Source organism: Zeugodacus cucurbitae, chromosome 3 (assembly GCF_028554725.1).
Source record: "Zeugodacus cucurbitae isolate PBARC_wt_2022May chromosome 3, idZeuCucr1.2, whole genome shotgun sequence".
In the NCBI taxonomy this organism is placed as follows: domain Eukaryota; kingdom Metazoa; phylum Arthropoda; class Insecta; order Diptera; family Tephritidae; genus Zeugodacus; species Zeugodacus cucurbitae.
This window is the reverse complement of record NC_071668.1, coordinates 56018875-56034218: the sequence shown is the minus strand read 5'-3', so window position 1 is coordinate 56034218 and position 15344 is coordinate 56018875. Positions and strand designations below refer to the sequence as shown.

The following is a 15344-nucleotide window of genomic DNA, read 5'->3' as shown; positions in this document are numbered from 1 at the left end:
GAAAAACTATATATTATATATATGTATATTTTTATATATATTACTTGATAGTCCTTTTAAAGTAATATTTTTAACCTTGTCTTTTCATATCCAATTGTAATAACTATTACAAGTATGACAATTGTCATTGCATCAACTTTTGTTGTTGCACGAGATGTATGAAAAACAATATTCGTATTGGTTTCTGTGGATTTTATAGTAAATTTAAATATGTAAAAAATATATAGCATAATATCCTAATATATATTTCATTCAATTTTTTTATTTTTTAAACTTCATTCCGTCATGACGTGTATTCTGCTATGCGGTGAAAATGACATCACCTTGATGCCTTGATTTGGGTCATAATGGGTTTAAAATATGTTAGAAATGGTAACACTGTCCGTCTTTTGTGTTTATTGTGGGAGTTGCAATTAATAACAGCAATCTGCGTAAATATTGACTGGTGGTATTATCGTTCACAAGGTTTTTACGGGAATAAAATTTTACTTTTCTCCGGGTGTAGATAACGCCATACGTTGATATTTGTATTGTATTAAGTCCGTATCAAGGAGAAAAATTCCACTTTGCAATAGTATCAGTGCCAGACACTATTTCGCATTTAGTCATCGATCTCAATTTTTCTTGTGTTGCACAAAGAACTACTTTGTAATTAGTATTATTGACGATAATTAAATACTAGCCTGGAAAACAATTGCTTCCTTTCTTTAAAGTGCTTCTATTAAAAATATTTAAATTTTCAAGAAAATCAATGGAAGATATAACTCCACTTACAAATGTACAAAAGGTTTGGGTAATTGATTAAAACAGTATCGTCATTAATTTGGATACTTGATTTTTTATTTGTTATAATTTGTGTATTTATTTGCAGTTGTAAAAGCATAATTAATCTGTGATTATTACTTCCATAACAGTTTCTGTTTCTTTAAAATCCGACGTAAGTTTTAAATACTATTATTTGTTATTTATTGATTTTGTCAAACTAGTTTATCTTAATATTAAGGCCACAAATATGAGTTAATTCAAATTAAAAGTATAATTTGTATCTCTAAAGCAACATTGTTATCTAAAATATAATATTTAATTATAATATCCCAATATGTTACATAATCAATTATATTTTAGTTACTCAAAAAGACTGACAATAAGGAATGCTGATTCGAGATTGAGTTGAGTTGATTATATATCTTTTAAATATTTAACTTTTTTTGCCATATGTTAGTAAAGTATACATACAAATTGTACATATATTGCATATAAAATTATCTTTAACCTTGGTATGTGCTATCATGTATCTAATTACATGTTAATTTGAACACATTATTGCAAAAAATAAATTATCATTATGCGAGATTTTTAACTAATGATTCACATCAATAAGACACTTATCGCCCCAAATATTACTCAATGAAGTAAAAATGTATATTGCAGTAATAACTATATCATATATGTATATAATATCATAATATCATTGAACCTGATATTTTTATTATAATACTTTCAATTTTGTTAATTTCATAATTTGTATACTTTACCCAATATAATCAAGTATATTCCATTATTTGTTCTTCTCCTTTATCACCCCACATATTTTCATAGCCGATAATTAAGAAGAAAATGACCGAACGTCAACCTCTTTTGCTTCAGTCGGAACACACAGCGTCGGATGAAAGATATCCACCACGCCCTGATGTTCGAAATTCTCCAGAAAATACATTAGTAAATGTACAAAGTGAAGAAAGCATTGGTAGTATATAGTTACTTCATATTTTGATTTGTTATAACATTGTTACTTCAAACAGTAGACTCAAATGAGAGTTTAGACAAGTCCACATATAATCCTTCATTGCATCGGACGTTGGAGCATCCCACCTCAAATTTTGACACCTTAGTACATTTACTGAAGGGTAACATCGGCACAGGAATTTTGGCAATGCCAGATGCGTTTAAAAACGCCGGACTTTATGTGGGACTATTTGGAACGCTAATAATGGGCGCGATTTGCACACACTGCATGCATATGCTGGTGAAATGTGCGCACGAGCTTTGTCGAAGGCTTCAACAGCCTTCGCTTAGTTTCTCGGAGGTAGCGTTCTGTTCATTCGAGACCGGACCCATTGGCTTGAGACGATACTCGCACATTGCACGGTAGGTTTAATCAACAATTTATTTAAAATTCTTAGTAATAATTTACAATTTTCTAGGCGTATGATAACGACATTCCTTTTTATCACCCAAATTGGATTTTGCTGTGTCTACTTTGTTTTTGTGGCATTTAATATAAAGGAGGTGGTAGATCATTATTTCCCACACAATTATATAAATGTTAAAGTGTACTTAACGCTCATATTACTTCCAATGATACCCTTGAATCTTGTGCGTAATCTCAAATATCTAACACCAGTGTCCTTAGCTGCAGCAGTGCTGACTGTATTAGGTCTAGCATTCTCATTTTTCTACATACTACAAGATTTACCAGATACGGACACAGTAAAGCCCGTGGCATCGTGGGCTCAACTACCATTGTATTTCGGCACAGCTATATATGCATTTGAGGGTATTGGTGTTATTTTGCCATTGGAAAATAATATGAAGAGACCTGAAGATTTTGGAGGCTCAACGGGTGTATTGAACACTGGTATGACTATCGTGGCATGTCTGTATACAACAGTTGGCTTCTTCGGTTATTTGAAATATGGAGAGAATGTTAAAGGCAGCATAACACTAAATTTGCCGCCCGATCAATTGTGAGTTAATTAATTAAAACATAATTTGCTAACAGGCAAAAGTTAATCTAGCCTTTCACTCTTATAAACGATTACATATTATTTTTAACTCCCATTATTTTCTTAGCATTTCACAGATGGTTCGGATAGCTATGGCCGTGGCAATATTCCTGTCATACACGCTACAATTCTATGTACCTGTTAATATTGTTGAACCTTTCGTACGCAATCAATGCGAGGACCAACGTACAAAAGATTTGGCATCGACAGCACTCCGGATTGTGTTAGTTGTATTTACATGTAAGTCGTTTTAAAATTATATTTCATAGGTAAATTTTATCTTTACTACGTGCTAGAAAGTAATAATCGGAATTTATTTATACGTGTCTAAAAGGTCTTTAGTACTAACAAAGAAAGTACACAAATAATATATTTCCTCACTTATAGTTGATCAATTTTAAACAAATTAATTGTAAAATGTATAGACTCGAATGTTAATTAAAATTTACTTATTTTTAGTTCTGCTTGCTGTCTGCATACCAAATTTGGGACCAATAATCTCTTTGGTTGGCGCTGTCAGCAGTTCAGCATTGGCGCTAATTGCACCACCAATAATTGATATAATCACATTCTATCCCGTGGGTTTGGGCAAGTATAATTGGATATTATGGAAAGATATTGCAATACTGCTATTTGGCTTATGTGGCTTTTTCTTTGGCACTTACGCAAGCTTGGATCAGATTCTCAACCCAGGTATAAATTAGTTACTTATTTTAATGACGAAACATGTATGTATTTAAACGAATCTTATCGAAAGCCGAAAAAGTATAACCTACCGAGAACTGTAAGTAAAAAGTGTCTAATTACCAAATATTAAAACAGTAAACATAAATGTATATGCTATGAATTGTATGGATTTCGAGCTGTGAAGTGCTATTTTTATTAAAATAAATTATTATTTTTTTAATTACATTGTTGCTACATATATTGTTAAACTGCTGTTCAAATGCATAATTTATCGCTGAAAAAGCACAAAAATTAATTCATAATTTATACTTATTATATTTTAGTATTTATTTAACGTAATAAGCTAAAGTCCTTTATTATAAACAATTTACTTCAGAAAAATTTTCCCGTTGAGCACTAATTGCACACATATATATTAAAAAAATTTAAATTTATTACCATATTTTTGTTTATGATATGAAAATTATCTGTTGATAAAAAATTAAAAAAAATATGCAGAATATAAAATTATTATTATTATTTTTTTTTTTTTTAACATATGATACAACACCCTTTTCCGATTTGCCAAAATCTTTATGAAATTTATTAACGCCACACATATAATCAACGTACTTTGAAAATGTATAAGCGCCAAATGCATATTGCTAATGTGACAACCAATAAACCAAAGCGTTAAATGTTGTAATATAAGTAGAAAATATAAAACATCGCAATAGTCACGCTGAAATCTCTTATGTTTTAAGTACCTACATATACAAATTGTATCAGTCCTGTCCGAATTACAGTTGAACTTCCATAACTCGAATCCTTGAATTGGCAATATACATAAGTAAAATTTCATACAAATTGCCTTCCATAACTCGGAAGTCTCTCCAATTCGAAGTTTTTCGTGGATTATTGTGATTAGAGTTAAGGAAGTTCTACTGTATTTCAATAATATTTACTACCATTTTCAATGACAACATTCCATAATTTATAATTTATTGCTCAAATCTATTCTTAACTTTGAGTAAGAGGCTGTGGTAGAACACTTCGGCAGTTCAACCACTTGGATTAAGGACACTAATTTTAATATGTCTATTTGATGAAGGCCAGTAAGACAGAGATCGACGAGAAAAACCTGTTTAGTACGTCCAGCAAGATTATTTTGCTATTGCGCAGTTCGTTTCTTTATGTATTTTCAATTTTCAAAATAATACTCATTTTAATTAATTTTAAATTTAAAATTTATTACTGCCTTTTTAAGTGATGTTTGCATTATAAATATTTGCGTATAACATTTTCATTTATGTATATACATTGTGTAGGAATTATTATTGGTATTATTGATGTGAACCCAAAAAAAATCCCATCTTGCCAAATCGCATCTATGTATACTAATAGCATTTTTTTACCAAATGTAAATTGTTTTTTGGTTTCAAAAATATATTTCGGTTGTAATTTAATACAATACTTCATATGTACAAATATTGTTAAACAATAGAAAATAAATGCTTCTTTTTATTTTTTAAATCAATTAGGAAAATCCTAAAGTTTACTCAAATTTTCAACTTAATGGAATTATAAATATTGGTAAATTACTAAAAATTGTACGGTATATGTATAAACTAGCCGTGTTTATAATATATTTGTATTACTTTTGCTCATTATGCACTAAAAAAAAATTATTTCAAAATGATTGTGTATTTATTAACACTTTAAAATGGTATGTGTAAACATGATTATACACATATAGAATATCGACAATAACAATTTCCAAAATATTATACAAACTGTGAAAACAAATAAAGAAAACGGTAATTTTATAGCTAATATATTCTCAGACAATAAATTATACTTAAATATTAAATGTATAAATTGATATACGTTATACGAAAACCAATGTTATATGTTCCATAAAATATATTATTTCAAATAATAATTTACCAGCTGATTGACTTGTCTTGAAGAATTGAGTAGAGTAGTTTCTGGGCTATGAATCTGAAAGGGAATTAGTATAGTGTAGTTTATTAATTTATATGATGATAAACGAGTTGTCGTCAAGAAAAAAAACTAAGTCTGTTGTTTTCACCATAGTGATAAATATAGCAAAGCGATTTAGCTAAAATCATATATAATATACTTTTTGAAATGCAACATACCTCATTGCCGGCGTTGGTATTGAAGACATAAATAGTATGAATATGGTATTTCCAGCATTATCATAATGCGCATAGCACTTATGGTAATCCAAGCACCAATATTGGTCGAGTGGTTCTATACAACGTGTACGTATTTGATCTTCTTTGTATATACCATTAATACTTTTATTATTTTGCACGGTTTGATCAAAAATTTTTTTCAATATATCTAATCGCAAAATGCCTCCGCCTATTGTTCTTTTTCCACCTGTAGCTTGATTGGCATTGGCTGCAAGTATGCATTTTTTAACGTTCAAATTAGCTACAATTATTGCTAGAACACATTGATCGATCTCCAATTGTTCCGGTAGACTGCGTGTTATACATCTTTCGACGTTCTGTAATAAACTTTCTGAACAAAATATGTCTTGAGCCATAGCACGCAATTCACGAAAACTAGGCGCAGCTCCGCATATAACACAAATGACACTACTTGGAGCTAATGGAATTGTTACAAATCTATACGCTAACTTTTAAAACATAATTTATAAAAAAAAAAAATAAAATAAAAAATTAATATTTAACAAAAAAAATGTATTTCATCCTTACTGTGGCATCCTTTTTCGGCAAATACACAGGAATGTCATTTTGTAAAGAACTTGACGAATTCAGTAAAAGCAGCAGTAATTCACGATCTATTGGATCCAAATCCCACCAACCTTCTGTACCCACCGTAACACTATTACCGACTACAAGGCAACAAAAAAGTGAACCACACAGGCCACTAAAATCGTTTAAACGTTGACCCAATTGCTGATTTTCAGTTGATAAAATGCAGTTTGTAAAACCCAGTATACGTGTTGTGCAAGCCTCGAGTGCGGCATCCACTACAGGCATATAATTCCTAGCTTCTTTTTTCATGCGGTCTAGCAAAGTCAGGTCAATGAGCTCATTAATATTTACAAAAAGTGATATTGCACCAAAAACGATTTCGGCTAGTGTCTGCAAGACTCCCTCGGTCATGGACCGTGCACAAGCGATCAACGTTACAGCATTGTGAAAATCTCTCCAAACATATGTCCAATCTTCGGAATATGTTACTTGTAATGTTATGCCTAAAGATTTAAAAAACATATGAAAACCATTTAATGAAGCCACTGTCGAAAAAGGGAGCTGTAAAAAGGAAAACGGAATTAATTCCTCGTTAACGAAACCTAACAAGATTCGGTGTTTTCGTTTACATTATCGCAATCTCCTTTTTTACGGGTAAATACGGGTAGGCCTCCATTTGTTGTTAAACAAAGTATATAAATCGACATATTTTTTAAATCAGAGAAAAGTAGAACTCAAAAATAACAAAACAAAAATATGTTGAAGGTTGCCAGATTAACTGAGTTAAAAAACCACGCGTAAAATATTAAAAATCTTTTTGTGATGTGACAAGCCAACTTTTTCTTACACGATGTTGTAGCTTATTATTTGATGCTTGGTATGAAATTCACTAAATTTAAAGAAAATATAGTAAACAAATTGTATTAATAAACATTGCTTCAGAATATTTCGAAATTTCGAAAAATAAAGAGCAACTATTATTTTTGTCGTGTGAGCTGCATATTATTCTTATTGATCACAACATAATAGAAAAAATTATTTTTTGCCTAATCTATGTAAACAAATGACTATTAACCAGTTGTCAAAGTGCTATGTTGAGTATTAAAAAGACTTAACTTAATTTATATTTAATTTTCAATAAAAGTTTCCCTTTCATGGGTTGGTAAGTTAAAATTATGTTATACCAATAAAGCTATCGGTCTGTTGTTGATTTTTTCTTGGTTTCTCCTCTTTGGCTCATCTTCGCGCATGGCTGTTGCACAGTTTGCCAGTGTGGTAGAGTTTTTAATTGAAATCGAAACCGGTTACCGGGTAACTAACGAAACAAATAAATGTACGATATTCTGTTATAAATTCATGTTTTAAAATATAATTAAATCATTACTTAACTTATAGTTTTATTTGAATAATAATTCACTATCGTTTGGTAATCATTTGTTAACATAAGAAGATAATATCTGTGTTCAAATAACGTGTTCGACGAACTACTACTCACAAATACAACCCTGGGACGCGTTATTCTTGGATTATGTTAAAACGAATTTCACATCGAAAGAAACGAGGAAAGTGAAGATTTTCTGAAGTCTGAGGATTTGTGTGAGTTTCGTTTTGCGGTCATCAGCGTTTTTTTAATAGAAAAAATCGCTAATATTTTGTTAAATTTTATAAATTGTGAGTGTGAAAGAGCGTAGTGAGTTCACTTAAGGATTTGAATGAAAGATTACGATTGAAGTTTTGCCGTTTATAAAAAATATATATCGTCCATTAGTTTTCTTTTACTCTTTCGCATTTTTAATTGAATTCGAGGCGAGCACTATAACGACGGCTGCTGATACTTGGTAGGTAAGTGCGATACATAAAGCAAATAAGAAGAAGAAGAGTGTGTGTGATGGATGTATTTTGCGGGACACGCACATTTTCCTGAAAACTTTAATTTTACTGAAAAATGTGCGATTGGTTTGTAAATGATGTTAAAATATATTGAAAGATACAAATATATATATTTTACTTAAATTTAAGGTATAAAGACTTTATAAGGCTCACAAGTAAAATCATATGGAAATGCAGAATGTCGCATGCGACGCAATTGCATGAAACAGAAGGTCCACAGAATAATGGAGTCTATAAAAAAATATATATAATCACTCATTTGTTCTCCGCGTTATAAAGTAAAAAGCTTCATCGTTTTAATTTCAATTATTTTTAACTTTCAGATTCTTCTGTGCTTCTCTATTCTAACATATATCAATACACTTAAATATACAAAAACCCTGAAATCTCGCCCTCAACAAAATTAATCCTAACATCAACGATAGACGCAGACGAGAGCGCTGCTTTTATTATAAGGCAATGGCGATGCTTTCGACAGAGGAAGCCAGCAAATTGTTGGACTTTTCTCAGAAGCTTGACATCAGCTTACTAGACAAGATTGTAGAATGCTTGTATACGTCGCAAGGGGAGCAGTTGCGTCTAGCACAAGACATTCTTACAACGTTGCGTGAGCATCCAGATGCATGGACACGAGTCGACAGCATACTAGAATTTTCTCAAAATCAGCGAACCAAATTCTATGCACTGCAAATACTTGAAGAAGTAATTAAAACTCGCTGGAAAATTTTGCCCCGCAACCAGTGCGAGGGAATCAAAAAATATGTTGTTGGTCTTATTATTAAAACATCCTCAGACCCCGAAACAATGGAGGCAAATAAAGTATACTTAAACAAGTTGAATTTGATATTGGTTCAGATATTGAAACGTGAATGGCCTCGTAATTGGGAAACATTTATTAGTGACATAGTAGGCGCTTCAAAGACAAACGAAAGCCTTTGCAAGAATAATATGGTTATTTTGAAAAACCTTAGTGAAGAGGTTTTTGATTTTTCTGCTGGACAAATAACTCAAATGAAGGCTAAGCATTTGAAGGATACCATGTGCTCTGAATTTTCCCAAATATTTCAACTTTGTTCATTTGTTTTGGAAAGTTCCATGAATGCGCCACTAATTCAAGTTACTTTGGAGACACTACTCCGATTCCTCAGTTGGATACCATTGGGTTATATATTTGAAACAGCATTAATTGAAACACTGATTTATAAGTTTTTAAGTGTACCAATGTTTCGAAATGTTACACTGCAGTGCCTCTCTGAGATTGCAGGCCTTTCAGTGCCCGATTATAATGAAAATTTTGCGAGAATGTTCAAAGATACGATGGTGCAATTAGATCAAATGATTGGACAAAATCCCAATATGAGTCATATTTATGCTAATGGTAGCAGCACCGAACAAGTATTTGTTCAAAATTTAGCAATGTTCTTGTGTACATTCCTAAAGGAACATGGTAAACTTGTAGAGGACGTCAAATATATCGACTATTTAAATCAGGCTCTACTTTATTTGGTAATGATATCCGAAGTCGAGGATGTTGAAGTGTTCAAAATTTGTATGGAATACTGGAATAATCTCGTTGAGGATCTCTATAATAGCGAAACATTTGTGGGCGCTACAACGCATATTACTCAATCTGATGCAGTCTCATTAGCTAAACGTAATGTTTTTCCTCGACGTCGCTTCTATGGCAATATCTTATCTAAAGTTCGTTATATCATGATTTCGAGAATGGCTAAACCAGAAGAAGTACTTGTTGTCGAGAATGAAAATGGCGAAGTAGTTCGGGAGTTTATGAAAGATACTAATGCCATTAATTTGTATAAGAATATGCGTGAAACGCTCGTATTCCTTACTCATTTGGATTATGCTGATACCGAACGCATAATGACATTAAAGTTAATGAATCAAGTTAATGGTACTGAGTTCTCATGGAAAAATCTTAACACGCTTTGTTGGGCTATAGGATCGATATCAGGTAAGTTTTAAAATTTGTTTTTATTAAATCATGGGCATAATTAATATATATATTTTTTAAATAAAATTCATTTTAAATAATCTAACTAGACATTAGCAAATATAGTTTAGAAGTTGATCAAAAGCAAGTTTTTTTTTAAATGAATAAGATTGAACGGGATGTTATAATTTTCAGATTATTTCATTTGTTTTCAAGTTAAAAAACCAGTGGTGAAATATTATACATACATTATTGATATTCCATCATATGATGTTTTTTTGGTTCATATAATATTAATTAGTTTCACTAAACGCAATTCTTAAATTTGTTGTTTAGTATAATCGCCATATTTATTGATTTTATATCACAGTTGGCTCCAAAATTGTTTCATGTATGATATGGCAAAGAGTGATCGCATTTAGTAAATAACCCTTTGTTTGTTTGATATTTTGCGTCCGTTAGTTTTTGGACAGATACTTTAAATTATTTTGAAAATATTTTTTTATTATATTAAATCTTTTGTAGAATCATGCAATCTTACATATGAGCAGACAAGAATATTGTACTTCCAAGAGAAGAAATTGACCCAAATTCTCAATAACTGAACTCTTGGTTCCATTTATTTACAGGTGCTTTCTGCGAAGAAGACGAAAAACGTTTCCTCGTTACAGTTATAAAAGATCTACTTGGCTTGTGCGAACAAAAGAAGGGTAAAGATAATAAGGCTATCATAGCCTCGAATATAATGTATGTAGTTGGACAGTATCCACGTTTTCTGCGTGCTCATTGGAAATTTCTTAAAACTGTTGTGAACAAACTTTTCGAATTTATGCACGAAACGCACGATGGCGTGCAAGATATGGCTTGCGATACATTCATAAAAATTGCCATCAAATGTAGACGCTACTTTGTGACCATACAGCCGAATGAGGCATGTACCTTCATCGATGAAATATTAAGCACCATGAGCAGCATAATTTGTGACTTGCAGCCTCAACAAGTAAGTTGTGTTACAAACCATATATTTTATTGTATTGTTGTAACTAATTGGAATATATTTTACTCTTAGGTGCACACGTTCTATGAAGCAGTTGGCTACATGATATCTGCACAGGTGGATCAAGTACAGCAGGACGCCTTAATTGAGAAATACATGTACTTGCCAAATCAGGTTTGGGATGATATTATCTCGCGTGCCTCTAAGAATGTGGACTTTCTCAAAAATATGACAGCTGTAAAGCAGTTGGGCAGCATTTTGAAGACGAATGTGGCCGCCTGTAAGGCTTTAGGGCATGCCTACGTAATACAGTTGGGACGCATATATCTGGATATGCTTAATGTCTATAAAATAACATCTGAAAACATAATTCAAGCGATTGAAGTTAACGGTGTCGTTGTAAATAACCAACCGCTTATCAAATCAATGAATGTTGTAAAGAAAGAGACTTTGAATCTAATATCGGAATGGGTATCACGTTCTAATGACAATCAATTGGTTATGGATAACTTTATACCGCCACTACTCGATGCTGTTTTGTTAGATTATCAGGTAAACATTAATACAATTTCTTACTTTAATTTTACTTTTTTTTTAATCTATTCACATATTCACAATACTGAAACATGTATTATATATAAATAACACAAATTGTATTTATAGCGTTGTAAAGTGCCGTCTGCCAGAGAACCAAAAGTGCTTAGCTCAATGGCCATAATTGTGCACAAACTCCGAAATCACATCACAAACGAAGTACCAAAAATATTCGATGCCGTCTTTGAGTGCACTCTCGATATGATTAATAAGAATTTCGAAGATTATCCACAACACCGCACCAGCTTTTATGAGCTACTGCAAGCCGTCAATGCGCATTGCTTTAAAGCATTTCTCAATATTCCACCGGCACAATTCAGGCTTGTGTTCGATTCCGTTGTATGGGCTTTTAAACACACAATGCGTAATGTTGCTGACATGGGTTTGAACATCTTATATAAGGTACGTCTATTTCTGTAAACTTTATACACACATATTTTGTATATCAAGTAACAACATATATTCCTGTTTTCATATTTACAGATGTTGCAAAATTTGGAACAACATCCACAGGCAGCGCAGAGTTTCTATCAAACATATTTTACTGATATTTTAATGCAAATATTCTCCGTTGTCACTGATACTTCGCACACAGCTGGCCTCGCCAATCATGCCACAATATTAGCATATATGTTCTCATTGGTGGAGAATAATAAAATTACGGTTAGTCTTGGCCCAATACCAGACAACACCATTTTTATACAAGAGTATGTGGCCACTTTACTGAAATCTGCTTTCAATCACTTAACTGATAACCAGATAAAGGTCTTTGTTACTGGCCTTTTCAATTTGGACGAAAATGTGCAAGCATTTAAAGAGCATTTGAGAGATTTCCTTATACAAATTAGGGTGAGTTAACACCAAACGAATAGTATATATATATAGATATATAACAAATATTTGTGTCTCTATTAATAGGAAATAACTGGTGAGGACGATTCCGACTTATATCTAGAAGAGAGAGAGGCAGCACTGCGCGAGGAGCAGGCTAATAAACGTCTGATGCAGCGTAATATACCTGGTATGTTGAATCCGCACGAATTGCCGGAGGATATGCAGGATGAGTAAATAATAATAACAAAAAAAAAAAAAAACAATATCAACATTTGAAAGATGTTATGAGTGAAGAGCGAATGTTTTGATTTACGTGAAAAACAAGTGAAACAAGTGTAAAACCACACATAAACAATTATTATTCAAATGCATCTTTTTATAATTAATACCCGTATGAGAAAATTGAATAATTCTAAAGTTATGTTTGAAATGAATATTTGTCGTCGAAGTATGAATGTTTAAGAAATCCAACATCATAAATCTATATAAATATTATTAGACTATTTAATATAACCAACAAAGCGAATGATTGCGTTTCTTTATTAAATTTAGAAATAGTTTGTATATTAAAGAAAAACAAAACAGCAAGAAAGAAAGAAAAACACACACACACACACACATTGAATGAGAAACAAATGCAAACTACATTAAAGAAAATGAGCAAAAATACGTTAATTGTTATATAAATCACAAATGATTGTAAGCGTATGTGAGTGAAAATGAATTATACCAACAAAATATATTATGCATAAATACAGACAAATGGATCTGGCAATATGTGTTTGGTAAAAGAAAAAAATATATATACTAAATATAAAATCAAACTTAACGAAATATTGTGAAAATTATGCGTTATGAAACATATTCATTTGCAAAGAGCGTGATGAGATGACATAAATACAATAGTAAACAAATTACGATTGCTACTATTTTACCATTTGAACTAAGCAATTATACATAGAACGGAATAAACCTTTGAAATTAATTTCACAACTAAAACTCAATGTTCTTATCATTACTTGTTTTCTTAATGTCTAATTTATTATAAAAGATTTTGCAAATATTTTACTTTTGCTTTTTTGTGTGCAAATCGGGCGAGCTCAATACTTGCTTCGAATATAAATAAAAATAACGGTGCAAACCAGCGAAAGACGACAAACAGCGGATCATTTTATTTCATCGTTTTAATTTGACTTCCGAATACAGTAAGTATATTATTAAAGTCTTTGTTGTTCCACATTCGATAATTAGTTTTTATACTCTCGCAAAATGTTAAACAGAGTATCATAGTTTTGTTCACGTAACCGTTGTTTGTAAGTCGCAAAACGAAATGAGTTGGATATAGAGTTATATATGCCAAAGTGATCAGGGTGACGAGTAGAGTTGAAATCCGGATGTTTGTCTGTTTGTCCGTCCGTGCGGCCTGTAACTTGAGTAAAGATTGAGATATCTTGCTGGAACTGGTATACGCGTTTATTGGCACCATAAGGAGGTTGATGGGCGAAATCGGATCACTACCACGCCCACAAAGTGGCGAAACCGAAAACATATAAAGAGAAAATAAATAAAGCGATTGTAGGAAAATGTGGTACAAAGTATTCCACAAGGAAGGGCTTATTTGGATGTCATTTTTTTTGTGTGCTTTTCAAAAGGGACGCTATAAAAGTAGATCAATAGAGACAAACGACCCCATATTTTTCCTGCTCTTTTGACATTCCTCTTCAGTTATTTCATCATGGAAAGATATACGACCCAACGAGTCGAAATTATTAAAATTTACTACCAAAATACGGAGTCAGTGGCCTCAACTTTCAGAGCGCCACGCCCAATTTATGGTCGTCATAATCGTCATGTCAGATCAACAATTGAGCATCTAATGGAAAATTCCACAGGCACAGTACAAAATGTTCCCGTGCCAGTGAGACAAAGAAGAATTTTGCGAAAAGATCTTGGCCTACATTCTTATAAGATCAAATTGACGCAAGAACTGAAGCCGCTTGACCACCAGAATCGTCGTATGTTCGTGAATTGGGCTGTGTAACAACTTGAAAATGATTCGGATTTTCAACGAAAAATCTTCTTCAGCGATGAGGCTCATTTCTGACTGAATGGCTTCAATATAAGCAAAATATGCGTTATTGGTTAGGCAGCAATCCACACGTACTCTATGAGTCACCATTGCATCACAAAAGAATTACGGTTTGGTGCGGTTTATGGGTCGGTGGCGTCATTGCTCCGTCCTTCTTCCTTGATGATCAAGACCGGCACGTTACTGTGATACCGCTCAATGATGACTGAATATTTTTGGCCCGAATGGAATGATATGGACATGGATAATAAGTGGTTCCAACAGGACGGCGCCACAAGCCACTCAACGAATGTCACAATCGATTTATTGAAAACCAAGTTTGTTGAACGTGTTATCTCACGAAATGGCCAATCAATTGGCCGTCTCGGTCGTGCGATTTGACGCCGTTAGACTACTTCCTGTGGGGTCAAGTCAAGTCTATGGTCTATGCCAACAAGCCAGCGACGATTGATGAACTTCGTACGAATATCGAACGTGAAATTGCAGCAGTTCCATACATAATGGCATCGAATGTACTCTCACAGGAATAAAGAATTTCATTGATATCCCCAAACCTTTGTAGCGCTCTTATAGAAAAGCCCTTTATACACTTACTAATTAGGTTAGACAACATGTCAACACTACATTCCTGTTCTGTATATACATATTTTTCCATCTGTACACTTCATAAATGTCTGTCTTTCGTCAAAACTTCAGTGAAATTGGTTCATGGATTCGTCTACCTTTCATATAACGAATTCAAAGTTCATTAATGTCTTTATCCATGGTAACAGAAGACATAAAA

General features: G+C 32.4%; 3 protein-coding genes across 8 annotated transcripts; 2 read left to right on the top strand and 1 right to left on the bottom strand.

Annotated features, from left to right (window-relative positions):
- Nucleotides 1-381: 381 nt before the first annotated feature.
- Nucleotides 382-3696, top strand: LOC105216516 (proton-coupled amino acid transporter-like protein pathetic). 6 transcript variants are annotated; one of them, XM_011191046.3, is made up of 8 exons: nucleotides 384-787; nucleotides 872-937; nucleotides 1126-1169; nucleotides 1600-1747; nucleotides 1803-2148; nucleotides 2205-2747; nucleotides 2854-3026; nucleotides 3246-3696. In XM_011191046.3, the coding sequence occupies exons 4-8, from the start codon at nucleotides 1618-1620 to the stop codon at nucleotides 3488-3490; spliced, it is 1437 nt and encodes a 478-aa protein (XP_011189348.1). In that variant the 5' UTR covers nucleotides 384-787; nucleotides 872-937; nucleotides 1126-1169; nucleotides 1600-1617; the 3' UTR covers nucleotides 3491-3696. The 6 variants fall into 6 exon arrangements, with proteins under 6 accessions (XP_028898855.1, XP_011189348.1, XP_011189349.1 ...); XM_011191047.3 differs by lacking the exon at nucleotides 1126-1169 and having other exon boundaries at nucleotides 915-937; XM_054226603.1 differs by lacking the exon at nucleotides 1126-1169 and having other exon boundaries at nucleotides 384-793.
- A 1246-nt stretch (nucleotides 3697-4942) lies between these two features.
- On the bottom strand, nucleotides 4943-6975 carry LOC105216515 (protein fuzzy homolog). The gene is made up of 4 exons (XM_011191043.3): nucleotides 6835-6975; nucleotides 6203-6766; nucleotides 5615-6123; nucleotides 4943-5453 (listed from the first exon to the last, which is right to left on the bottom strand). Exons 1-4 carry the CDS (start codon nucleotides 6910-6912, stop codon nucleotides 5396-5398), a joined length of 1209 nt encoding a protein of 402 aa, XP_011189345.2. The 5' UTR covers nucleotides 6913-6975; the 3' UTR covers nucleotides 4943-5395.
- Nucleotides 6976-8554: 1579 nt separating this feature from the next.
- LOC105216514 (exportin-1) lies at nucleotides 8555-12734 on the top strand. The gene is made up of 6 exons (XM_011191042.3): nucleotides 8555-10067; nucleotides 10676-11046; nucleotides 11116-11595; nucleotides 11707-12039; nucleotides 12121-12486; nucleotides 12556-12734. Exons 1-6 carry the CDS (start codon nucleotides 8555-8557, stop codon nucleotides 12703-12705), a joined length of 3213 nt encoding a protein of 1070 aa, XP_011189344.1. The 3' UTR covers nucleotides 12706-12734.
- Nucleotides 12735-15344: the final 2610 nt, after the last annotated feature.

What these genes read in the sequence shown, in the direction of transcription:
- LOC105216516 (XM_029043021.2), top strand. Translation starts at nt 752, where the DNA reads ATGGAAGATATAACTCCACTTACAAATGTACAAAAG. An exon ending in CACTTACAAATGTACAAAAG is followed by an intron (nt 788 to 1,599) that starts GTTTGGGTAATT and finishes ATATTTTCATAG; the next exon opens with CCGATAATTAAGAAGAAAAT. An exon ending in CGATACTCGCACATTGCACG is followed by an intron (nt 2,149 to 2,204) that starts GTAGGTTTAATC and finishes ACAATTTTCTAG; the next exon opens with GCGTATGATAACGACATTCC.
- LOC105216515 (XM_011191043.3), bottom strand. Translation starts at nt 6,912, where the DNA reads ATGTCGATTTATATACTTTGTTTAACAACAAATGGAGGCCTACCCGTA. An exon ending in TGCCGAAAAAGGATGCCACA is followed by an intron (nt 6,124 to 6,202) that starts GTAAGGATGAAA and finishes ATGTTTTAAAAG; the next exon opens with TTAGCGTATAGATTTGTAAC. An exon ending in ATACCAACGCCGGCAATGAG is followed by an intron (nt 5,454 to 5,614) that starts GTATGTTGCATT and finishes ATTCCCTTTCAG; the next exon opens with ATTCATAGCCCAGAAACTAC.
- LOC105216514 (XM_011191042.3), top strand. Translation starts at nt 8,555, where the DNA reads ATGGCGATGCTTTCGACAGAGGAAGCCAGCAAATTGTTGGACTTTTCT. An exon ending in GGCTATAGGATCGATATCAG is followed by an intron (nt 10,068 to 10,675) that starts GTAAGTTTTAAA and finishes ATTTATTTACAG; the next exon opens with GTGCTTTCTGCGAAGAAGAC. An exon ending in CTGTTTTGTTAGATTATCAG is followed by an intron (nt 11,596 to 11,706) that starts GTAAACATTAAT and finishes TTGTATTTATAG; the next exon opens with CGTTGTAAAGTGCCGTCTGC.